The 26,130-nt window shown below is 48.3% G+C and overlaps 1 protein-coding gene across 1 annotated transcript in view; it reads left to right on the forward strand.

The window, feature by feature from the left end:
- Positions 1 to 9,129: 9,129 nt before the first annotated feature.
- Positions 9,130 to 26,130, forward strand: part of CNKSR3 (CNKSR family member 3) — a 187,065-nt gene continuing 170,064 nt past the window's right edge. The window contains exon 1 of the mRNA XM_075339683.1: positions 9,130 to 9,444. Within this exon, the coding sequence (XP_075195798.1) occupies positions 9,279 to 9,444 (166 nt within the window). The 5' untranslated portion in view covers positions 9,130 to 9,278. The remainder of the gene's footprint in view (positions 9,445 to 26,130) is intronic.

The raw sequence follows: 26,130 nt of genomic DNA on the forward strand, positions 1-26,130 counted from the left end.
CAGAGGTAATAGCGGTCGGAAAAGATCGTACTCTCCTGATAATGAGACCAGGAGTGGAGAAGTGGGAATATGTCCCACAAGAAAAATGTTATTTACGAGAATAATAATGTATCTTTATTTGCAGATGGTGTGGTAAATAAGCGGAATCCATGGTATCGGTTACTGGGAAGAGCTCGATAGTGATGAGATGGAGAAATTCCCGTGTTTGATGTTTGCCTCTCTGGTCGTTGTATGGACAAGTCTACATCAGGAGGAACCTGTGGCGAATGAATTTCTGATGCATCATCACATTTTCAACACACAGATTGCTGGATCTGTACACATTCTCCGGTTACAGCCACCAGTATCCCTTATCTGGATGTCCCGGTATCGATGCAGGAAATCTTAAAGTAGAAAAGTTGTTCTGATCATCTTGCTGATAAAGACACTCGAAGTGTTCGTCTATAGAATACTACAGTACCCATTTCCATAGTGGGATGGATCAATCTTCCATGGTGGCAAGGCAATCTGAATGCAACAGTCACCAATTTGCAATATCTGGCTTTTAAGGGAGGAATTTGGGTACTAAGATATAAGACTGGACTGACTAACCTGGGATTCATCTCTATGGGGAATATAAAAATAAGTTTTGGGACAGCTATAAATACTGTAGATGCTTTTAAACCCAGCTTAGTGGAAAGGACAATTCATGATATGTTATGGCCTTATGCCAATATGTTCATAAATGGGTCTAGTGAAACTTGTAGTAACATATCGGGAAATGTAATGTGTAATGATTCCTTTGAATATCGAGCAAATGCCAAAACACATGATATTCAAGGGAGCTTTTCAGATAATATTGCTTTTAGTTTTAATATACTGTACAAAAGTAGTGAAAGTGATTATATTTGTGATTCAACGTTTATCTAAACAAACGAAGAAAACAAAATTTGTGGCAAACAATATTTCTTGGTCATGGTATGGTATATTCCGAGTGATCTTCTTCTAGTGGAATACTGATGATGGAAAATAATCCCTGGGATCAAGGACCGATTGTGATACCAATGTGATATGACTGAAAGAATGTGTGATTAGATAGGGATCATAATCATAAAAGATAGGAGTGATCCCAGATATTATTTGACCTATCAATAATTCAGTATCAAAAAGATGTCCTTTGGATGGCCAATAATGATGACCAAGGAATACATGTCAACCAGGTTTTGAAGCAGTTTTTAGATAATAAGGAAGTAACATTTACAGTTCCACTTACCGGAAACTTGTGGTTAGCTTAAAGACAGGTTTAAGGAAGCTTGCATATGAAATTTACGGCTCATTGCAATATTTCACTAACACTATGGTTAAACTGTGGTCAGCCAGTTGTCAACTGGCAGGATGTGCAGGAAATGTGCAGGAAGCTGCCGGTGCCCACAACAGTTTGTGGTCAAGTTACATGAACATGACTCAGCTGTCACATGCTGGTGACCATTTAAACCCAACCGTGTGGCTTTACCCTGGCTGGTATTAAAATTGGGGGGAACCGCAGGCCGTTTTTTTAAATTATTTATTTATTTTTTTTACTGCATTATATAGACCCGCCCACCGGCAGCTGTGATTGGTTGCAGTGAGACAGCTGTCACTCATCGTGGGGGCGTGTCTGACTGCAACCAATCATAGGTGCCGGTGGGCGGGGAATGCAGGGAATACGAGATTGAATAATGAGCGGCCGGCTTTTTCAAAATAGGAGAAGCCACCGGAGCAGTGTGAACGCCGTGCAGCGCCGCGCCGGTGACCGGGAATCAGTGAGTATGAGAGAGGGGGGAAAGGGATAGACCGACATGGACAGAGAGAGAGAGAGACCGACAGAGACAGACCGACAGAGAGAGAATAGAGCCTGAGAGGGAGAGACCGACTGACAATAATCGCATGTTTCTCAAAACACTGGAAATGAGTGAGGTCTCACAATGTCGGTCAATCTCTATGATTGACCGACATTGTGAGACCTCACTCATTTCCAGTGTTTTGAGAAACATGCGATTAACGTATTTAGAAAAACGAATGTCACTAGGATGGTGTGAGTGCCGGTCCGTGTGACATGCTTTTTTTTCACGCTCCCATAGAGTTGCATTGGAGAGACTCGTGTGTGAAACTCTACAAATAGCAGCCTTCTGCAATTTTTTTCTCAGTCTGATTTGGACTGAGAAAAAAATAGCTGATGGGCGCTGCCTCATTGTTTAACATGTGTCCGAGTGCAATGCGAGAATTTCTCGCATTGCACTACTGTGAGAAAATCGCAAGTGAGAAGCTGGCCTAAAGGGCGCTTTACACGCTACAATAAATCTTACGATGTGTCGGCAGGGTCACGTCGTAAGTGACGCACATCCGGCATCGTAAGTATGATTGTATCGTGTAAAACCTCCATGCAATTGAAATTGAACGAAAATCCGTTCATCACATGCACGTCGTTCATTCCTCACAAATTGAACGTGCGGTTGTACAATGTTCCCGAGGCAGCACACATCGCAGAGTGTGACACCCCGGGAACATTGAACGACAGCTTACCTCTGTCCGCGGCTCCCGTCGACAATGCGGAAGGAAGGAGGTGGGCGGGATGTTTACGTCCCGCTCATCTCCGCCCCTCCGATTCTATTGGCCGGCTGCCGCGTGATGTCGCTGTGACGCCGAATGTCCCTCCCACTCCAGGAAGTGGATGTTCGCCGCCCACAGCGAGGTCGTATGGACGGGTAAGTACGTGTGACAGCTTTTAATCGATTGTGCGGCATGGTCAAAAAATTGAACGTGCCGCACATACGATGGGGGCGGGTCACATTGCATACGATATCATATGCGAAATTGAAATGTGTAAAGCAGGCTTAAGGGATACCTTTTACATCTGAGAGGACCCCTTTTAGTAACTCATATAGAAGTGAATACAGAAAACAGAATTCCGCACATGCACAGACATTTCTCCGTTCTTTTTCCATCTTGTAATATTAATAATAATATGGATATAAGTTATAATATGTACCAGCAACAAATGTATTGTTATAAAGATTCATTATATTAATTTACTTGTGTATCACAAAGTTACAACCCACTGTATACAAAACAATAAAAGTAGATTATTCCAATTGTACTTTTAATTGTAAAACGTGTGTGTATATTCAAAAGGGCTGTTTGGGCTCAAATGGAAAATCTGCATGAACTCTTTGTGGCTACAGAATGCCAACTCATTACAGAGTGTTATATGCACATTGTCAGGATTCTCCTGTATTCCTGATATATGTGGACGGTCATGTGACCACATTTATACGATTTGCATACTTGTGATTACATGCAAACTAGTCTTATCTGGCTTCTCTCAATTTTCTCCTAACATATATACAAATCACATACATGCGGCCACATGACCACTCACCCACAAAGGTATTACAGGGAATGGACACAGCGTGCACATTACACAATGTCACGATTTGGCATTCTGTAGTCACATAGTGACTGCAGACGTTTCATTTCAGCCTATATAACCCCTTTAAGTATTCTTATTTATGTGTGTATGTATAAATAGGGGTCACTATGTCAAGTGACCTTCATAAGTGAATTTGTATGCCAATGGTTGCATTTATCTGCACCTATTAACACTAAGAAAAAAAACAGATAATAAACCAACAGCAATAAACAAAAAAACACTAAATAGAATAGGAGTCAACACCTACAGTTTGTAACGGGACAAAGAAAACGACAAATCTTGAGACTGGTTGTTGATAGGTGGTGGCCATAGAATTACTAATTAATGGCCAACTCATGACCATGCCAATATGTGTGACTAGTCCTGTTCTTACATAAGCTTGTAATTTCTGGGTCTTTTAGTATAAGTAAAGTATGTGTGAGATTGTGATATGTAAATACAGAGAAAAAGCCCTGTATGCCTAAAACTGACGCAAAACAGAACCTACACAGTCCCTGTGCTTGTTTTGCATATTAATGGTGCAGATGCTTTTTAGACATGAATTCCATTTAGCAGTTCTTCTAAATTAAGGGCTGGCAATCATTATTCTAAGGGGCCACATGAGGGACCGTCACTGGTGTGGAGGCAGAACCAATAGGCTGAAATTAGTTCTGCTCAATATTTATATATTAATTCTGTTCAATATTCTGTGATACAAGTAATATTAATAATCACTGAATATTGCACAGAGTTCATGCTGCTGACTCACTGTTGCTGCTAATACATGTTACGATAACTTACTGTAACCTGTACCTCACCTGTAGCAGTGAATCAACATCAAAGAATTTACTGTTTTAGACTTTTTTTAAGTCATATGCTTCTATTTTTCAGCCCTTATATGTTAATAAACAGATCTACCTGCACAGTGTGATGTCCCCCACACAGTATAATATCCCCACAGCCCCCTGCACAGTATAATGCCCCCACAAACAGTATTGTGTTCCCACAACCCCAAAATGAATGATGTCCCCTCAGCTCCCTGCACAGTATAATACCCTCACTGCCCTCACCGACAGTATGATGTCCCCACAGCCCTCAAACTGTATAATGTCCCCATAGTCCCCTGCTTAGTATAATATGCTTACAGCCCGCACAGTGTGATGTCCCCACACCCCCAAACTGTATAATGTCCCCATAGTCCCCTGCTTAGTATAATATGCTTACAGCCCGCACAGACAGTATGATGTCCCCACAACCCTCAAACTGTATAATGTCCCCATAGTCCCCTGCTTAGTATAATATGCTTACAGCCCGCACAGTGTGATGTCCCCACAACCCTCAAACTGTATAATGTCCCCATAGCCCCCTGCTTAGTATAATATGCTTACAGCCCGCACAGTGTGATGTCCCCACACCCCCAAACTGTATAATGTCCCCATAGTCCCCTGCTTAGTATAATATGCTTACAGCCCGCACAGTGTGATGTCCCCACACCCCCAAACTGTATAATGTCCCCATAGTCCCCTGCTTAGTATAATATGCTTACAGCCCGCACAGACAGTATGATGTCCCCACAACCCTCAAACTGTATAATGTCCCCATAGTCCCCTGCTTAGTATAATATGCTTACAGCCCGCACAGTGTGATGTCCCCACACCCCCAAACTGTATAATGTCCCCATAGTCCCCTGCTTAGTATAATATGCTTACAGCCCGCACAGTGTGATGTCCCCACAACCCTCAAACTGTATAATGTCCCCATAGCCCCCTGCTTAGTATAATATGCTTACAGCCCGCACAGTGTGATGTCCCCACACCCCCAAACTGTATAATGTCCCCATAGTCCCCTGCTTAGTATAATATGCTTACAGCCCGCACAGTATGATGTCCCCACAACCCTCAAACTGTATAATGTCCCCATAGTCCCCTGCTTAGTATAATATGCTTACAGCCCGCACAGTGTGATGTCCCCACACCCCCAAACTGTATAATGTCCCCATAGTCCCCTGCTTAGTATAATATGCTTACAGCCCGCACAGTGTGATGTCCCCACACCCCCAAACTGTATAATGTCCCCATAGTCCCCTGCTTAGTATAATATGCTTACAGCCCGCACAGACAGTGTGATGTCCCCACAACCCTCAAACTGTATAATGTCCCCATAGTCCTCAAACTGTATAATGTCCCTACAGTCCCCCAAAGAATATGATGTCCCCTCAGCCCTCTGCACAGTATAATATCCTCACAGCCACCCAAACAGTATGATGTCCTCACAACCTTCAAAGTATATAATGTCCCTACAGTCCCCCAAAGTATATAATGTCCCCACAGCCCCCTGCATAGTATAATATCCTCACAGCCCTCCCAGACAGTATAATGTCCCCACAGCCCCCAAACAGTATGATGTCCTCACAGCCCCCTGCACAATATAATATCCTAACAGCCACCCAAACAGTATGATGTCCCCAAAACCCTCACACTGTATAATACCCCACAGTCCTCTAAACAGTATGATGTCCCGACAGCCCCCAAATTGTATAATTTTCCCAAATCCCTCCCACAGACATTATGATGTCACCTCAGCCACTCAAACTGTATGAAGTCTCCACAGCCCTCCACATAACCACATTGTGGCATAAATGATGATGAATTTGTTGGGTGCGTTTCGCCATTCCCCATCTTACCTGAGCTATACTTGTTGGACCATGACTGCAACTGAAATAAAAATGGCAACAATGCTAAATTTTTAGGAGGTAACAATTTATGCCAGAATTCTAGTAAAAAGTTTTTGATAAATCAGGCCCTTTATTTACTAGGAACTGTACACCCCATCATACAGTATTTCTATTGCAGCCTATGCAGCAGAGTGAAGAAGTCGTAATGACTTTGATATGCTGCTGCGTTCTGCATAGGCAGTAACCAAAAAGACAAATTGCTCAGTATATTCATTATTATGAGCACTTTGACATATTTGTTGCTGCTTAATCTCCACTGTTGTGCTCTGTATAGGTGCCGCAAGTGGGCTTCCATTATGTCAATATACACAGTAAAGGTAAACTGTCAGTGGGTACATTGACAGTGAGGTGCCAATCTCAGCAGGGACTGGCATGCACATGAGTTTCTATTCCTGTAATGATAAGTGTCCTGCTGCTCAAACAAACATAGCAAATAAACAGAAGATTGGATTGTGACAAGACAGGCTTCCCTGAACTTTGTCTTAACCCTTGCAGCATCCTGGCTTCACCTTACATAGCAAATACCTGCTGACAGATTGCCTTTAAGTTAATTTTGGCTAAACTGATATGAGCGGTCTCGAACAAAAGTCTAAAGTGTATGGGGGCTTCTTGATTCTTCCCTGACAGATGATGTTGATAAGGATCTAACGTCCAATTTTGGACTGATCCTTTTGTTCTCTGTGTAGATGATGCTGTGATAGATGTCTGGCAGTGTCTCTCTCCTAGAGTACACAGGACCACTTGGCAGAGCGAGCGCTCTGTGCACAGAGGAGTCCAGAGACACAGCTCATTGTTCAGCTGACAGCTATCTGTTGTGTATGGAGGGCTTTGTGTGCCGCCCCTACGCCTGTAGCAGCCGAGCTGCTCGGACCCGGACCCGCTGTGTGGCTCGAGGGATCCTCCGGACCCAGGAGTCACGCGGACACACCAAATGAAAAGGGGGAAGTAGTTGTACGGGCTTGGCCGTATTCAGTTTGTGACGCCACCCACAATGTGTGGTGAAGTGGGACACCACCGCTGCTGTTGTGGGACACCTGGGGGAGATGTAATGGCAGCTGGAGGTTAACCCCTCCGTGGGTATGGATGGTTACCCCGGGGCTCAGTGGCTCTGTGCAGGGGATGGCGATGGCAGGGGCCTGCGCACCCGGACGTACCAGGGGATGTTTGGTTACTCACAGTTGAATAAATCACATGAGCCTTTTGGTAAACCAAGGTGCTGGTGGCCGGCCGCCGCGGCCGGTTGTACTCTGGTCCCCCACCCGGGCTGGTGGTCGCCATCTTTTCCCTCTGCACTGTTTTTGCTTGTGTTGGACTTCCCGGTATGGAACATGGGAGTCCCGGACTCCCAGCTTGTTGTGTACTTGAGGAGCCGTGCCCGCTGACACTGACCCGTGGGCTCTATCGGGCCCTGGCGGTTGCCCTATCCCTCTCTGTAGGTGGTTGTCTGCTTTTGGGACTTTGGTTGGGACAGGACCTAAAATCCTGCCCTCAATTGATTAATTAGCTATGCCATTGTTTCCGGTCCTGGCTTCAGGGTCCAAGTACCCCATCTGTGCACGGTTTCCGGGTCGGTTCTCCGGTGTCAGTACCGGCAGGCTCCAACCCTGTCCCGGTCCACCTCGGATGTCCGGCTGCCATCTTCCCGTCGCCTGCTGACGGGGACCACCATCTGCCACCTAGCCAAGGTACCAGGGCTCCGACCCTGGTGCCTGTCAACTTGAGCTTCACCTCCGATGGAGCTACACCTAGCCCCAGCCTTCACTCCTCTCAACTTGAACTCTCGACTTGATCTGATCTGATCTGACTGTTTTCCCGCCCCGGGCTGTCTAGACCCCTAGGTGGGCGTTTCCTAACTGCTTGGTCCCGCCCACTGGTGTGCCTGTCTTGCCCTGAGGGGGGTGGCTAGGGTTTCAGGTCAGCTGTATATAACCCTGTGAGGGATGGTGTTATGCGGGGGCCTCTTGTGTGACTACCTGGTTTTGCCAGGGCATCACATTTGCACTGAATGAAAATGCTGGGCGCCGTACACACTGCTCCGTGCGCTGCTGGTAGTCGCAACACTTGTCGGCTCAGTGTAGATTCCTGGCGGCTCGTCCTGCGGTCCGAGACCATATTGAACATTTTGGTGCCTAAAACACGTAAACATTCAGAGTTTGGTGCCCGGGGAAATGTAAGCCAAGATTTTTCCTAACCCAAATCTTTAAAATGTCATAAGTTGGAGGCTGGCAATATATAAATGGAAGAAATAGTGGTTGTTTGTGCGCTGCTGTCAGATCAATGGTCGATGAATTTTAACGCGGTTTATAAGATATAGTGACACATTTCTAAGTCTCCGACTTCTTCATCAGGATACATGACACTGTTTATATTTCGATTTTGCAAAGCCGTGACCCAAAACATTATATGCCAGGTAATAACAGAGGGCACAGTGCAGGGGTGGCAATGTGTGCCCTGGGGCAGTGCAGGTAGAGGATGGGTGCTACACAGTGCTGCAGGCCACATTGCAGGTCATATTTACTCTGCTGTTTGGGGGGGCTGGGGAGTGGGGCATTAGCAGCTGGCACGGGCTTTTTAGACACTTTCTGGCTAGTGAAATGGGCACATTTGAAGAGACCTGGGAGCCTGGCTGATCCGGAGCCGACACCCGAGAACTGCCTTCTTGCTTCCTTTTGTGTAGACTTGATAGCACAGTACAGGAATCCCTTGTATCCTCCTTGTCTGCCAGTCTATTGTGCACACGGAGGATGCCCCCACACAGAGCAATGGCAGACATGGCATCACACAAGGGGCCGAGGGAGACGGACGTAATGACTGGACTGTTTGCAGTGTGGGAGGCCCGGGTGTGTGACAGAAGGACAATGAGCGCCGGAGGGAGGGACCGGGTGACAAAGAGGCGACGAGAGGCCTGGGCATGGGAAGACTGGGGAGGGTCGCGGAATATGGGGAGGAGGCACAGCAGGATGGAGGAGGACGCGGGCTGGAGCTAGGAGGAGTGAGCTGGGAGCCTGGCAGTGAGCGCTGCTTCCCTCTGCGCACTCACAGTACCGGGGACCGTGTGACCAGCTGGAGCCATGTCTGTCACCGCCAGCGTCCGGCCATGAGCCGAGGCCCGGGGGAATGAGCGATGGCAACTCCAGGCACGACGTGGATGTGTTAGACTGGAAGAGCCCCGCCATCACCGGCCATCTGGGGGAGACACCATTCCTGGCGCTGGAGATTCACAGCGACATCATGGAACCTGTCACCAAGTGGACTCCGGGGCAAGTGGTGGACTGGATGAGAGGTCGGTACTGTGGGGACAGCAATGGTGGGGGCAGGAGGGAGGCGGTGTAATAGCGAGGGCAGGAGTGAGGAGGTGTAATAGCGAGGGCAGGAGTGAGGAGGTGTAATAGTGAGGCAGGAGCGAGGAGGTGTAATAGTGAGGGCAGGAGCGAGGAGGTGTAATAGTGAGGGCAGGAGCGAGGAGGTGTAATAGTGAGGGCAGGAGTGAGGAGGTGTAATAGTGAGGAGGTGTAATAGTGAGGCAGGAGTGAGGAGGTGTAATAGTGAGGAGGTGTAATAGTGAGGCAGGAGTGAGGAGGTGTAATAGTGAGGGCAGGAGTGAGGAGGTGTAATAGCGAGGGCAGGAGTGAGGAGGTGTAATAGTGAGGCAGGAGTGAGGAGGTGTAATAGTGAGGAGGTGTAATAGTGAGGCAGGAGTGAGGAGGTGTAATAGTGAGGGCAGGAGTGAGGAGGTGTAATAGTGAGGGCAGGAGTGAGGAGGTGTAATAGTGAGGAGGTGTAATAGTGAGGGGAGGAGTGAGGAGGTGTAATAGTGAGGGCAGGAGTGAGGAGGTGTAATAGTGAGGGCAGGAGTGAGGAGGTGTAATAGTGAGGGCAGGAGTGAGGAGGTGTAATAGTGAGGGCAGGAGTGAGGAGGTGTAATAGTGAGGGCAGGAGTGAGGAGGTGTAATAGTGAGGGCAGGAGTGAGGAGGTGTAATAGTGAGGGCAGGAGTGAGGAAGTGTAATAGTGAGGGCAGGAGTGAGGAGGTGTAATAGTGAGGAGGTGCAATAGTGAGGCAGGAGTGAGGAGGTGTAATAGTGAGGGCAGGAGTGAGGAGGTGTAATAGTGAGGAGGTGTAATAGTGAGGGCAGGAGTGAGGAGGTGTAATAGTGAGGGCAGGAGTGAGGAGGTGTAATAGTGAGGGCAGGTGTGAGGAGGTGTAATAGTGAGGAGGTGTAATAGTGAGGGCAGGAGTGAGGAGGTGTAATAGTGAGGGCAGGAGTGAGGAGGTGTAATAGTGAGGAGGTGTAATAGTGAGGGCAGGAGTGAGGAGGTGTAATAGTGAGGAGGTGTAATAGTGAGGGCAGGAGTGAGGAGGTGTAATAGTGAGGAGGTGTAATAGTGAGGGCAGGTGTGAGGAGGTGTAATAGTGAGGAGGTGTAATAGTGAGGGCAGGAGTGAGGAGGTGTAATAGTGAGGGCAGGTGTGAGGAGGTGTAATAGTGAGGAGGTGTAATAGTGAGGGCAGGTGTGAGGAGGTGTAATAGTGAGGGCAGGAGTGAGGAGGTGTAATAGTGAGGGCAGGTGTGAGGAGGTGTAATAGTGAGGAGGTGTAATAGTGAGGGCAGGAGTGAGGAGGTGTAATAGTGAGGGCAGGAGTGAGGAGGTGTAATAGTGAGGGCAGGTGTGAGGAGGTGTAATAGTGAGGGCAGGAGTGAGGATGTGTAATAGTGAGGGCAGGAGTGAGGAAGTGTAATAGTGAGGGCAGGAGTGAGGAGGTGTAATAGTGAGGAGGTGTAATAGTGAGGGCAGGAGCGAGGAGGTGTAATAGTGAGGGCAGGAGTGGTGGTGAAATAATAAGGGCAGTAATTGAGACGGGCAGTGGTAGATAGAGGTGTTGTTTGGCTGAGGGGCAGTGATGTGCAGAGATGGGGCCAGTAATGTTGGGGGCAGTAATGTTGGGGGCAGTAATGTTGGGGGCCAGTAATGTTGGGGGCAGTAATGTTGGGGGCAGTAATGTTGGGGGCCAGTAATGTTGGGGGCCAGTAATGTTGGGGGCAGTAATGTTGGGGCCAGTAATGTTGGGGCCAGTAATGTTGGGGGCCAGTAATGTTGGGGGGCAGTAATGTTGGGGGCAGTAATGTTGGGGGCAGTAATGTTGGGGCCAGTAATGTTGGGGGCCAGTAATGTTGGGGGCAGTAATGTTGGGGCCAGTAATGTTGGGGCCAGTAATGTTGGGGCCAGTAATGTTGGGGCCAGTAATGTTGGGGGCCAGTAATGTTGGGGGCAGTAATGTTGGGGGCCAGTAATGTTGGGGGCCAGTAATGTTGGGGGCCAGTAATGTTGGGGGCAGTAATGTTGGGGGCCAGTAATGTTGGGGGCCAGTAATGTTGGGGGCCAGTAATGTTGGGGCCAGTAATGTTGGGGGCCAGTAATGTTGGGGGCCAGTAATGTTGGGGGCCAGTAATGTTGGGGCCAGTAATGTTGGGGCCAGTAATGTTGGGTGCAGTAATTTTGGGGGCAGTAATATTGGGGTAGTAATATTTGGCCAGTAATATTGCGGGCAGTTATGCTGTAGAACCGTCTGGGCTTCCGGACCTTCCTGATACTTGTCTGGAGCAGTCACTTGTTCTTGGCTCTGCTTGTCTTGTAGGATCTCATCTCTCCCCCACTAATCTTCTTCATGTCTCAGTGAACTCTTTTAACTTCCTTCCCCCTTTTACTCCCTCCTCCAGAGACCTCGCTTACCCCCTGTTAAAGTCAGCTCAGTACTCCTGCCCAAAAATTAGACTGGGACACTAGAGAAAACTCATGGTAGGTGACCTATTGACAGAGGATTAGACATTAGCCAGCTCTGTGAGGCTGTGAGCAGGTCCGGGCCTGGCATACAACAGGTTATGGCCCAACTGGAGTGAAATATGGAACAGATGTGACTATAGCTGCTCACTTCCCGGACTGGAATATTACAAATATGCTGAAAAATCCGGATTTATCCTCTAATAAGCCAGTTGGCATGCCTGGGGAGGTGTTCTAGTGTGCCAACTCCTCCCATGCCAGCTGCTAAGATGTCCCTACGTGTACATGTACCAGCTTGTAGTATGTTTCTCAATGTAGTGTTGTCTCTGCTTGTTTTGTGCATTGTGTGGGTCCGATGAATTCAATGGGAATGATGGCAGCCATGGTACCATGATTAAAATATTGAGTCAAAACCCATTGTTGGATATTTTTGAAGACATTGGACATGTTGTAAAGTCTTGAATGTTGGTTGATTGTGTAACAGTGATATGTTTTTAGCAATCCACAAGGCTGTGATTGATGAGGCTCATCCAACAGACATAGACTGAGGTTGTTACCTCCATGGTGAGGTCAGCGGTCGTAAAGCTTCTCTACGGTCATGTTCCCACGTGTATAATATAATGTGACCAGGTCATTACTGCAAGTTACTACTTGTTTACGGAAGACATTAGTGTTTGTGTGAAGAGTTCAATAGAATCTTGGGATATGTTATGATAATACCATATACAATGTTTGTATGGAGTTAGTGTGTACAAATACATACAACACATGCCCAGTGTGATAAGCCTCCCTTAACAATGGGGTCATACCTCTGCCTAGTGCCACATGCAAGTGTAATAAAAGCTTTAAAATACACGACATCCAATCCTTTTTAGATTGCATTCTTTCATATACATAGCCAATGGCAACATACAAAGTGAAGAGATGAGCACACTTATCACCTTGTTCATTTTTCTAAACTAAATTTTGTGGAATATATACGAGGGGCTGCTGATAAGTCTTTGCCTTTACCCAGAAAGAGACGAGATAAAATGATGAACTTTACATTTATTGCACATACTCTCACTGATGTCAACACACTTCTTACATTGGTATTCCAAGTTCTGTAAGCCTAGCAAAAAGAAGGATTTCGGTTGTGCCTCAAACCAGGCATCTGTAGCAGCCATGGCATCAAACATGGTGTGAAATTTGGTACCCTTGAGGTGTTTCTTCAGGTTTGGAAAAAAATGATAGTTGAAGGGAGCTAGATCTGGTGAATAAAGTGGGTGGTCAACCAGCTGGAAGCCCAGCTCTGCCAGTTTTGCCATGGTCGCTTGTGCAGTGCGAGTGGAGGCTTTGTCTTGTAGGAAAAAGATTCCTTTGGACAGTTTGCCACTACTAAGATTGCTCCTGCAATTGAAACGCGTTGATAAGTGTTTTCACTGCACAATGTGCACTAATATGGAACAATAAATTGCACCTTGGGACCTGGATCCGTTTATTTCATTTATTGGACAATTTCCAGATACCTGAAGGTGCATCGGTTCATCTGTACAAACAATTATACGCAGACCAAACAAGATGGGAATGTCCAGCCATCATACCGCTTAGGAAGCAGAAGTGTTCTGTGTACCAGAGGTGAATGTGCTTTGGTCAGACATGTGTATTTCAACCCAAAAACAAAAGTAAAAGACCTTGGGAAGATGCTGGCGGAAGCTGGTAAGATTGTGTCATTATCCACAGAGAAATGAGTATTGTATCAACATGGGCTGAAAGTCCACTTTGCCAGAAAGAAGCCATTACTTCAAAAGAAACACAAAAAAACAGATTAAAGTTTCCAAATACACACAGTAACAAAAACCTACATTTTTGGAGACTTGTCTTTTGGTCTGACGAAACTAAAATTGAACTGTTTGGCCATAATGACCATTGTTACGGTTGGAGGAAAAAGGAGAAGCTTTGAAGCCTAACAACACCATCCCAAGTATGAGACACGGGGGTGGGCAGCATCATGATGTGGGGTTATTTTGCTGCAGGAGGGACTGGTTCACTTCACAAAATAGATGGCATCATGAGGAAACAATATTATGCAGCAATACTGAAGCAACATCTCAAGACATCAGCCAGGAACTGAAAGCTTGGGTGGAAATGGGTCCTCAAAATTATCAATGACCTGAAGAATATTGCCAAAGAGGTTATAAAGTGGCTTAAGGATAACAAAGTCCATGTTTTGGAGTGGCCATCACAAAACCCTGATCTCAATCCTATTGAAACTTTATGGGCAAAGCTGAAAAGGCAGGTGCGAGCAAGAGGACCTACAAATATGGCTCAGTTACACCAGTTCTGTCAGGAGGAATGGGCCCAAATTCGTATCAACTATTGTGAAAAGCTTGTGGAAGGAGATCCAAAACGTTTCACCCAAGTCATAACGTGTAAGGCAATGGTACCAAATATTACTGAAATGTATGTAAACCTTTGACTTTGCAGAAAGAAATAAAAATGCCTTAAAACATTCTCTCTCTCTCATTATTCTGGAATTTGGCAAATATAAATAATTTTCGTTCCTAATTGACCTAAAATGGGAAGGTTTATTCTGATTTCATGTCAGACAGTGAGAAAAACATGCAGATGTGTCTTTTTAGATAGTGTATGGAAACTTCTGCTTTCAACTGTAGTAAGACATCTATATATTCTAGCTCTGGGGCATCATGATAAGTCATCAGTACTGGGCAGTGAATACTGTGGATGAATGACACATTTGTATTGTGTTACAGCCCATATTGATGATTTTATAAAATCTTATTTCTATGTGATTTTGAGACTTTTTTTTATATGAAGACAAATAGATGGATTTTGAACATTTTACGGCCTGTGTAATTTTAATCTGGCTGTATATGTTTGTTTTTAAGATATCTTTGAATGATATATGGAAGCGTAATTTGTTTCTGGTATGTCATGTTGCCTTGTGTAGTTCTTTACAGTGACAGGTACATCCCCCTTTGGCTGTGAAATGTGTCATACATGATAGTGCAGGTAGCCGCAGTACGTAGGACTTGTCAAGTCTGGACTGGCAGCATGAAACCATTGGAAAGAGTTCCTGCAGCTTTGCTCACACTAGTTAGTCCTCAGATGACTAGATTACAGACTAATCCTCTACAGACTGTTAAACCTTGTGGGAAGTTCTCAGGTTGTTGTTCCACTTATTGGCCTGACACGACAGCTGTCAGTACACGCTGGCATACTTGTGGGCAGCTGGACTTACACAGTCTTTAATGACGGTATGGGCTGAGGATGACTTTTACTCTCATTTTTTACACTGCAACTTTTCATTGTTTTACATTACAAGCAAAGGATGGGATTAATAGAAATCTCCTGCCCACTTTGCTTCTTTTTTTACACTGTGTAAATTGACCTGTTCTGCGATTTTCCAAGCATGTTAATTTCTCTTTTGGGTACGCTGAGACTTCTGTGCAGAATTCCCCCCATAGACTTGCATTAGATATGGAAATTCCGCAGGTAAAAAAACGCACGTGTTTCTGGGGTGTTTACGTGTCGGAAACGTATGTAATCTGCACCCAATAATGTGAATACCAGGAAGTTTCAAGAAGAAAACCGCTTTATTTAAAGGATGGGGCACCAGAGACATAAAAAGCAGTGTCAAAAACGCACAAAAAACGCAAGTCAACGTAGGACCTATTGTGTTATCAAGTCTCGGTTACATTGTTAGGCCTTGTTTTCACATCTGTGTTTGTTGTATGTGTCTGTTTTTTCACTGACACATTATATTCTATGGGGATATTCACATATCAGTTTCTTTTTAGCTCGCTAAGGCTGAGACCGCACTTTGCGTTTCCACCTGCGTTTCAGGTGCTTTTTAGGTCCGTTTTGAACTGCACCTTTTCATGCCAAAAGGCATACGTTTTGATTTTACAGCAAAGTCTATGGAAAATGGTGATTTTCAGACCGCACTTTGCATTTCTAAACGCTGCGTTTAATGTGCATATTTTGTGGAAAAAAACATGCGTTCAAAGAAGCAGCATGTCAATTGTTTTTTTCCATTTTAGGTGCGTTTTGCTAACATTGAAGTCAATGAGAAATGGCAAAAACCAAGATTCCTTCAAATTCCTGCGTTTTACCTGCTTTTTCAGGCAGAAAACATGCATTTTTGACTACCAAAACGCATGCTTTTTGGACTTTAAAATAATGATTTGCTATGTCCCTTTACACACACACATAGTCCAACAATTAAATTTGAGAAAAATATGCATTTACTATATTAGCGATAAAATGTATATTACCGCTATAATTTTATGAATTATATCTATTTTCATTTTTTCCCCATTAACCCCTTCAGCCCCAAGCCTATTTTGACCCTAAAGACCAGGCCATTTTTTGCAATTCTGACCAATGTCACTTTATGAGGTTATAACTCTGGAACGCTTCAGCGGATCCCGGTGATTCTGAGATTGTTTTTTCGTGACATATTGGGCTTCATGTTAGTGGTAAATTTAGGCCGATATTTTTTGCATTTCTTTGTGAAAAAAACGGAAATTTCGCGAAAATTTTGAAAATTTTGTAATTTTCAAACTTTGAATTTTTATGCTCTAAAACCAACGAGACATATGACACAAAATAATTAATAAATAACATTTCCCACATGTCTATTTTACATCAGAAAAATTTTGGGAAAAAAAATAAAAATTTAAGGAAGTTATAGGGGTTCAAAGTTTATGAGCAATTTCTCATTTTTACAACAAAATTTACAAAGCCACTTTTTTTAGGGACCACATCACATTTGAAGCAATTTTGAAAGGTCTACATGACACAGAACACCCAAAAGTGACACCATTCCAAAAACGGCACCCCTCAGGCTACTCAAAACCACATTCAAGAAGGTTCTTAACCCTTCAGGTGCTTCACAGTAACTAAAGCAATGTGGAAGGAAAAAATGAACATTTTACTTTTTGCAACAAAAATGTTAATTTAGCCTCAAATATTGCATATGCACAAGGGTAGCAGGATTAAATGAACCCCCAAAATTTGTTGGGCAATTTCTACTGAACACGCAGATACCTCATATGTGGCGAAAAACCACTGTTTGGGCGCACGGCAGGACTCGGAAGGGAAGGAGCGCCATTTGACTTTTTTTGAACAGAAAATTAGCTGGAATCGTTAGCCTCACCATGTTGCGTTTGGAGAGCCCCTGAGGTGCCGAAACAGTGGAGCTCCCCCACATGTGACCCCATTTTGGAAACTAGACCCCTCATGGAATTTATCTAGATGTTTATTGAGCACTTTGAGCCTCTGGGGGCTTCACAAAAGTTAATAGAGTTGAGCTGTGAAAATAAAAAAAAAATTTTTTACCACAAAATTGTTACTTCAACCAGGTAGCTTTTTTTTCACAAGGGTATCAGGAAAAATTGCACAATTTCTCCTGAGTACACAGACACCTCATATGTGGTAGAAATAAAATGTTTGGGCGCACAGCAGGGCTCGGAAGGCAAGGAGCGTCATTTGACGTTTCAAACGCAAAATTGTCTGGGATAATTAGCGTATTCCATGTTGCGTTTGGAGACCCCCTGAGGTGCCGAAACAGTGGAGCTCCCCCACATGTGACCCCATTTTGGAAACTAGACCCCCATGGCATAGAAAAAAAAAAACAGCGGAAGATGGGGGGGGGGCGGCAGATGGGGCGGCAGCAGATGGGGGGGCAGCGGCATATAAAGGGAGCATCTGTGATTGTGAGACGGCGGCTGGGATAGGGTGGGGGCGGATGGGAGAGGGCGCAGTGGATGCAGGAGCGGCAGAGGATGGGGGGAGGGGGCGGGTGGGGGGGATGGGTGGGAAGGGGAGTGGGAGGTGAGATTGGGGATAGTTACCCTACAGGATGGATCTAGGCAGCTGGATCACAGGAGATGAAGGAGGCAGCAGATCGGGGAGGGTGAGAGGTGGGGGAGGGAGCGCAACGCAGATCACGGAGGAGACAGGTGAGCAGAGCACAGATCACGGAGGAGACAGGTGAGCAGAGCACAGATCACGAGGGTGAGAGGTGAGGGAGAGCGGACAGCAGATCACGGGGGTGACAGGTGAGGGAGCACAGATCACGGGGTGACAGGTGAGGGAGCACAGATCACGGGGGTGAGAGGTGAGAGAGCGCAGATCACCGGGGAGACAGGTGAGCAGAGCGCAGATCACGGGGGTGAGAGGTGGAGGGAGAGTGGACAGCAGATCACGGGGGTGACAGGGGAGGGAGCGCACATCACGGCGGTGACAGGGGAGGGAGCGCACATCACGGCGGTGACAGGGGAGGGAGCGCACATCACGGCGGTGACAGGGGAGGGAGCGCACATCACGGCGGTGACAGGGGAGGGAGCGCACATCACGGCGGTGACAGGGGAGGGAGCGCACATCACGGCGGTGACAGGGGAGGGAGCGCACATCACGGCGGTGACAGGGGAGGGAGCGCACATCACGGCGGTGACAGGGGAGGGAGCGCACATCACGGCGGTGACAGGGGAGGGAGCGCACATCACGGGGGTGACAGGGGAGGGAGCGCACATCACGGGGGTGACGGGAGGGAGCGCACATCACGGCGGTGACAGGGGAGGGAGCGCACATCACGGCGGTGACAGGGGAGGGAGCGCACATCACGGCGGTGACAGGGGAGGGAGCGCACATCACGGCGGTGACAGGGGAGGGGGCGGGTAGCTGACCACGGGGGTGAGAGGTGGGGGGAGCGTGCAGCACATCACGGAGGGGAGAAGGCGAGCAGCACATTACGGAGGGCGAGCAGCACATCACGGAGGGGAGGGGGCGAGCAGCACATCACGGAGGGGAGGGGGCGAGCAGCACATCACGGAGGGGAGGGGGCGAGCAGCACATCACGGAGGGGAGGGGAGGGGGCGAGCAGCACATCACGGAGGGGAGGGGGCGAGCAGCACATCACGGAGGGGAGGGGAGGGGGCGAGCAGCACATCACGGAGGGGAGGGGGCGAGCAGCACATCACGGAGGGGAGGGGAGGGGGCGAGCAGCACATCACGGAGGGGAGGGGAGGGGGCGAGCAGCACATCACGGAGGGGAGGGGAGGGGGGCGAGCAGCACATCACGGAGGGGAGGGGGCGAGCACCGATCACGAGGGGGAGGGGCCGGGCAGCAGATCGGAGGGAGCGGTGGCACTATGACAGATGGAGGAGGACAGGGTGCACGATCCCTGTCCTCCTCCATCTGTCATAGTGCCACCGCTCCCTCCGATCTGCTGCACGGAGGTGAGGGGCCGGGCAGCAGATTGGGGGGAGCGGTGGCACTGTGGCAGATGGAGGGCGGCAGCGGATCGGGAGGTGTGGGGGTGAGGGTGCGGGCAGGAGATCGGGGAGATAGGTGGCAGATCGCGGAGGGCAGCGGCGGCGGATCGGGACGCTTTTCGTACAGTGCAATGGCAGCGCGGCAACTTCCGGGTCCCATGCTCCGGTCTCATAACAGCATGGGACCGGAGCTTGTCGCCCTGCCATTGCACTGTGTACACTCACTGTGTGTGCTGGCGTGCTGCAGGGACGATGACGGGGGCGGTCACCGGCAACAGGTCCACTGTGATTGGAGAAATCGGTCACAAGGCCGATCTCTCCAATCAGAGCATTGGAGCTGGGGGAGGGTGATCCAGTGAGGTCACCCAGCTCCAGCCAATGGCCAGTGCTACAGCTGCACTGGCCAGGGCTGGATTTCAATGTTTCAGTCATTTTAAATGGCTGGAACATTACAGTGGCTGTGATTGGTTGAGCGGCGTTCGTCAGCCAATCACAGCCTCCGTAGGTCCGGGGAGGAGGCACCACCCCTCCTAAGGTCAGGAACAGGTCCCCTCCTCCCCGAATCTGCGGTTTTTGTTAACATATTGCAGTCACCGGAGGCTCCGGTGCCGCGATTCCGCCATGACGGAAAGATCCGTCCTTGGTCGTTAAGGCCCAGGGCACAAGGACGGATCTTTCCGTCCATGGTCGTGAAGGGGTTAATATTGATTTTTTCCTTTTTTTTCTATTTTTCATTCTTTATGACTGTTTAAACTTTATTTAGCAGTGTCTTGATGTTCAAAACGCATCTGTGAAAATGCAGGTGAAAAAGCATGTAAAAAGCGCTGAAACCGCATCTAAACGCGGTAAATACGCATGCGTTTTCAGCGCTAAAGTTCAGAAAAAGGCAACTTTGGGCAAATCAATTAAGCCAAAAACATGCGTTTTGAACTGCAAGTAGGACAACACAAAGTGCGGTCTCAGCCTAAGGCTGGGGCCACACGGGCACTACTGCGATCCACTTGCATGACACTCGGCTCGTGCTGGCAGTACAGCAGAGCCGAGTGTCATGCGTGTGTCCTTGCAACTGAGGTCCGTTCGTGCGAGACCTCAGCTGTGGGGGGCGGGCCGGCACTCAGAAGGGGAGGGAGGGATTTATCTCCCTCTCTCCTGCGTAGCCGGCTATTGCCATTCTCGCACTGCACTAGCGGTACACCGGTGTACCGCGAGTTCAGTGCGATTTTTCTCTCGCCCCATTCACTTGAATGGGTGTGAGAGAAAGAGTCTCGGATTACAATCGTAGCATGCTGCGATTGTTTTCTCAGTCCGATTAGGGCTGAGAAAATAATCGCTCATGTGTGCTGACACACAGGCTAGAATTGGTCCGAGGGGAATGCGATGTTTTTTCGCACTCCACTCGCACTGTTTTTCTCGCCGTGTGGCTTAGCCCTAATGGTTTCCCAAAACTAAATGGAGTTTGGTTCTCTTTGTCTGAATGGGTCAGTGAAAAAAAAGGACCGAGCATTGGTGGCATCTGTGTGCTGCAAACCCATCACAAAAAAATGGGTGTAGGTTTCCCAACCCGGCAAACCTACATCCATTTTTTGTGATTTCCAGAGTGATGGATGACACTAGGATGGCTACAACAGACCAAAAAAAGAGAAGAAAAAAAACAACTAGGACACTAAAAATTATTAGGGCTCATGCGCACGTAACTGCTGAATATTCTGCAGCGATTTGACAGCACATGTGGCTGCTGCCCCCACCATAGACAGAGTGGGAGCTGCATCCATAGCGCACGGAATAATTGACATGCTCATTTTATGAACGCACGGATTTGGGACAAAATTTTAGCCCCCAAATCACTGCGTTCATAAGAGCATCGTGCACACGTCTCATGCACAATCTACATAGATTGTGCAGGGGACGCAGGACGCATGTATTGACGCTGCAGTGCAATACGCAGCGTAAATGCATGCAATTACGCAACATGCGCACGAGCCCTTAAGCTGCCTAATATTTGTCAATATGTCAATATAATGTCAATATTCCAGTCTCTTAACTGTACAACGGATGACATCTCTGACAGAAGAGCAAAGCACTTGTAAGATGTGCCTAACTGATTAAGTGGCAGGTGCCTCTGCACGCGTCTTCTTGGCGTGTATAATGTTGATCTTAAAGCACCACTCCAGCATTTATTTTCTTTCAGCGCTCGAGTGGGACTTTAAATCTGAGTCCCCAGCCCCCGGTCTTACACACACCCTCTGGCGTCTTCACCTTTTTTCAGCATCGCTCTGGTCCCACGGCGCCATCTTGTGACCATAACGTCTGATTGGCGTGGAAGTCAGAAGTTATGTCACAAGAGCTTAATGAAAGTCTATGAGAGCCAGAATGAGGCTCTCATAGACTTGCATTGTGACCTCCAGCCCGCTCCAAGAAACAAACACTAGGGCAGCTGGTAGGTGCCAAAGACTCTCAGGAGCGGCGCAAATAGCAGATGAAGATGCTGGGGGGGCAGGTAAGAGGCAGGGAAATTAGATTTAAACCACCACTCCAGTGCTGAAATTAAAGAAAACAACAAAACGCTGGAGCAGTGCTTTATTAGATCGGACCCTAGATTTCAGTTCTGCCTTCAGATAAGATTTTCAGGGTGGTTATATGATTTTTACTGCAACCGTGCACTGTTTTGTTTGTCTGAATGGGACTTATAAATACAGTATCAGTGCAAGGATCAAAAAAAATCACATTCAGAAAACCTTCTGCAAGTAATCAGCGGTATATGAGCATACCTGTGAGGTGCGTGCCTGTGAGGGGCATACCTGTGAGGGGCATACCTGTGAGGGGCATACCTGTGAGGGGCGTACCTGTGAGGTGCGTACCTGTGAAGGGCGTACCTGTGAGGTGCGTACCTGTGAGGGGCATACCTGTGAGGGGCATACCTGTGAGGGGCGTACCTGTGAGGGGCATACCTGTGAGGGGCGTACCTGTGAGGGGCATACCTGTGAGGTGCGTACCTGTGAGGGGCGTACCTGTGAGGGGCGTACCTGTGAGGGGCGTACCTGTGAGGGGCGTACCTGTGAGGGGCATACCTGTGAGGGGCATACCTGTGAGGTGCGTACCTGTGAGGGGCGTACCTGTGAGGGGCGTACCTGTGAGGGGCGTACCTGTGAGGGGCGTACCTGTGAGGGGCGTACCTGTGAGGGGCGTACCTGTGAGGGGCGTACCTGTGAGGGGCGTACCTGTGAGGGGTGTTCATGTCTGCATTGGGGGATCTGTTTAAAGCGTTTGTCACAGATGCATCATTTGTACTGTAAAAATTGCCATTACTTTTTTAGTGGACAGAAACCATTATATATATCAGATGTGAACAGAGCCTGAATTTCCCTTTTTCAGCTCTCTTCTCAATAGGCTATCCTTATCCATTACCATCACCTCCCTGTCTATATTTGGAACATTCACACTGACCAAAAGTTTAGAAACAAAAAGGGTATTGTTCTCCAGCCAGAACACTTGCTGAATGTCATCCAAGGAATGCGAGGACTAAGGGGTGCTTCACACACAGCGAGCTCACTGCCGAGATCGCTGCTGAGTCACGCTTTTTGTGACGCAGCAGTGACCTCATTAGCGATCTCGCTGTGTGTGACAATGAGCAGCGATCTGGCCCCTGCTGCGAGATCGCTGCTCGTTACACACAGCCCTGGTTCGTTTTCTTCAAAGCCGCTCTCCCGCTGTGACACACAGATCGCTGTGTGTGACAGCGAGAGAGCGACAAATGAAGCGAGCAGGGAGCAGGAGCCGGCGTCTGACAGCTGAGGTAAGCTGTATCCAAGATAAACATCGGGTAACCAAGGTGGTTACCCGATATTTACCTTAGTTACGAGCCTCTGCAGCTCTCACGCTGCCTGTGCTGCCGGCTCCGGCTCTCTGTACATGTAGCTGCTGTACACATCAGGTTAATTAACCCGATGTGTCCAGCAGCTAGGAGAGCAAGGAGCCAGCGCTAAGCAGTGTGCGCGGCTCCCTGCTCTCTGCACATGTAGCTGCATTACACATCGGGTTAATTAACCCGATGTGTAATGCAGCTAGGAGAGCAAGGAGCCAGCGCTCAGTGTGCGCGGCTCCCTGCTCTCTGCACACAGCGCTGGTAACTAATGTAAACATCGGGTAACCATACCCGATGTTTACCTTAGTTACCAGTCTCCGCAGCTTCCAGACGGCGGCTCCGTGCAAGCGCAGCGTCGCTTGCACGTCGCTGCTGGCTGGAGGCTGTTCACTGGTCGCTGGTGAGATCTGCCTGTTTGACAGCTCACCAGCGACCATGTAGCGATGCAGCAGCGATCCTGACCCGGTCAGATCGCTGGTCGGATCGCTGCTGCATCGCTAAGTGTGAAGGTACCCTAAGATATTTTCTTTTTCTATTTCCTTTTATGTTGCTTGAAATGTAAATTTCTTTGATAAAAATGCAAATAGGAAACAGATTTGGTTAAAGGCATTATTGGGAACTTTTTTTTATTTTTGGGTAAGGGGCTAAGGCTGTGTCCGCACTTTGCGTTTTCACCTGCGTTTCAGGTGCTTTTTAGGTGCGTTTTGAGAAGCACCTTTTTCATGCTAAAAAGCATGCGTTTCGATTTTCCAGCAAAGTCTATGGGAAATGGAGATTTCTTGTGCGCACTTTGCGTTTCTAAACGCTGCGTATAATTTGCATAATTTGTGGCAAAAAACATGCTTTCAAAGAAGCGGCATGTCAATTGTTTTTGCCATTTGGGCTGCGTTTTGCTAACATTGAAGTCAATGAGAAGTTGCAAAAAGCAAGAAACATCAAAATTCCAGCGTTTTACATGCTTCTTAGCTGCAGAACCACTGCTTTTTGGAATAACAAAACGCATGCTTTTCTGACAAAAAAAATGGCATAATATGTCCCTTTACACCCACACATAGTCCGACAATTACTGTATTTTTCGGACCATAAGACGCACTCCCCCCCCCCCCCCCCTTAAATGTTGGGGGAAAGTTGGGGGTGCGTCTTATGGTCTGACTATAGGGCTGCGGCCGGGAATGAGGGTGCTGCGGTGGAGCGGGCCATCGGGGGCACGAGCAGGTTGTGACAGCCTGCCGTGACCACGTGGACCCGCTCATTACATATGCACGCCCATCCTCCCGCCCATCTCTCAGCGCTGAAGCCGTCACTGACAGGTGGGCTGGGGGTGCGCGTATAATTAACAGCCGGCCGTGATCACCCCTGGCAACTACAGCCTGGAGTGATCATGTGCGTCTGTATTCACTGCCCCCCCGCGCATCATCATCAGCGCGGGGAGCAGTGAATAAGTACGGCATACTCACTAGACACTTCCGTGCAGCACCGCGATCTCCTCCAGTCTGCCGGTCAGCTAATCTGTGTAGAAAGCAGTGAGCACAGCGATGACGTCATCGCTGTGCGCCGCTAGTCACGCAGACCAGTTGACCGGCAGACTGGAGGAGATCGCGTGCTGCACGGAAGTGACCGGTGATGGCTCCACGCTGGTAAGCGGTGCTGCTGCCGACACAGACTGGAGGACGAGTGATGCTGCACGGAAGTGACCGGTGATGGGTCCACACAGGTAAGCGGTGCTGCTGCCGCCACAGACAGGGGGAGGAGCGATACTGCATGGAGCGAGGAAAGGTGAATATAAACGTTTATTGTTTTTTGTGTGATACAGGATACATGCCATATAGCAGAATGGGGTAATATAGCAGCACAGGGCCATATAGGAGCATGGGGTAATATAGCAGCACGGGGCCATATAGGAGCATGGGGTAATATAGCAGCACGAGGCCATATAGGAGCATGGGGTAATATAGGAGCATGGGGTAATATAGGAGCATGGGGTAATATAGGAGCATGGGGCCATATAGGAGCACGGGGCCATATAGGAGCACGGGGCCATATAGGAGCACGGGGCCATATAGGAGCACGGGGCCATATAGGAGCATGGGGCCATATAGGAGCATGGGGCCATATAGGAGCATGGGGCCATATAGGAGCACGGGGCCATATAGGAGCACGGGGCCATATAGGAGCATGGGGCCATATAGGAGCACGGGGCCATATAGGAGCACGGGGTAATATAGGAGCACGGGGCCATATAGGAGCACGGGGCCATATAGGAGCACGGGGCCATATAGGAGCACGGGGCCATATAGGAGCACGGGGCCATATAGGAGCACGGGGCCATATAGGAGCACGGGGCCATATAGGAGCATGGGGCCATATAGGAGCATGGGGCCATATAGGAGCATGGGGCCATATAGGAGCATGGGGCCATATAGGAGCATGGGGCCATATAGGAGCATGGGGCCATATAGGAGCATGGGGCCATATAGGAGCACGGGGCCATATAGGAGCACGGGGCCATATAGGAGCACGGGGCCATATAGGAGCACGGGGCCATATAGGAGCACGGGGCCATATAGGAGCACGGGGCCATATAGCAGCACGGGGCCATATAGCAGCACGGGGCCATATAGCAGCACGGGGCCATATAGCAGCACGGGGCCATATAGGAGCACGGGGTAATATAGGAGCATGGGGGTATATTGCAGCATGGGGCCATATAGCAGTATATAGCAGGATTGGGGTATATAGCAGGATGGGGGTATATAGCAGGATGAGGGCATATTCCAGGATGAGGGCATATTCCAGGATGAGGGCATATTTCAGGATGAGGGTATATAGCACGATGGGGGTATATAGCAGGATGGCAGTATATAGCAGGATGGGGGCATATTCCAGGATGAGGGTATATAGCAGGATGGGGGTATATACCAGGATGGCAGTATATAGCAGGATGGGGGTATATAGCAGGATGAGGGCATATTCCAGGATGAGGGTATATAGCAGGATGGGGGTATATACCAGGATGGCAGTATATAGCAGGATGGGGGTATATAGCA

Source organism: Anomaloglossus baeobatrachus, chromosome 3 (assembly GCF_048569485.1).
Source record: "Anomaloglossus baeobatrachus isolate aAnoBae1 chromosome 3, aAnoBae1.hap1, whole genome shotgun sequence".
NCBI lineage: Eukaryota > Metazoa > Chordata > Amphibia > Anura > Aromobatidae > Anomaloglossus > Anomaloglossus baeobatrachus.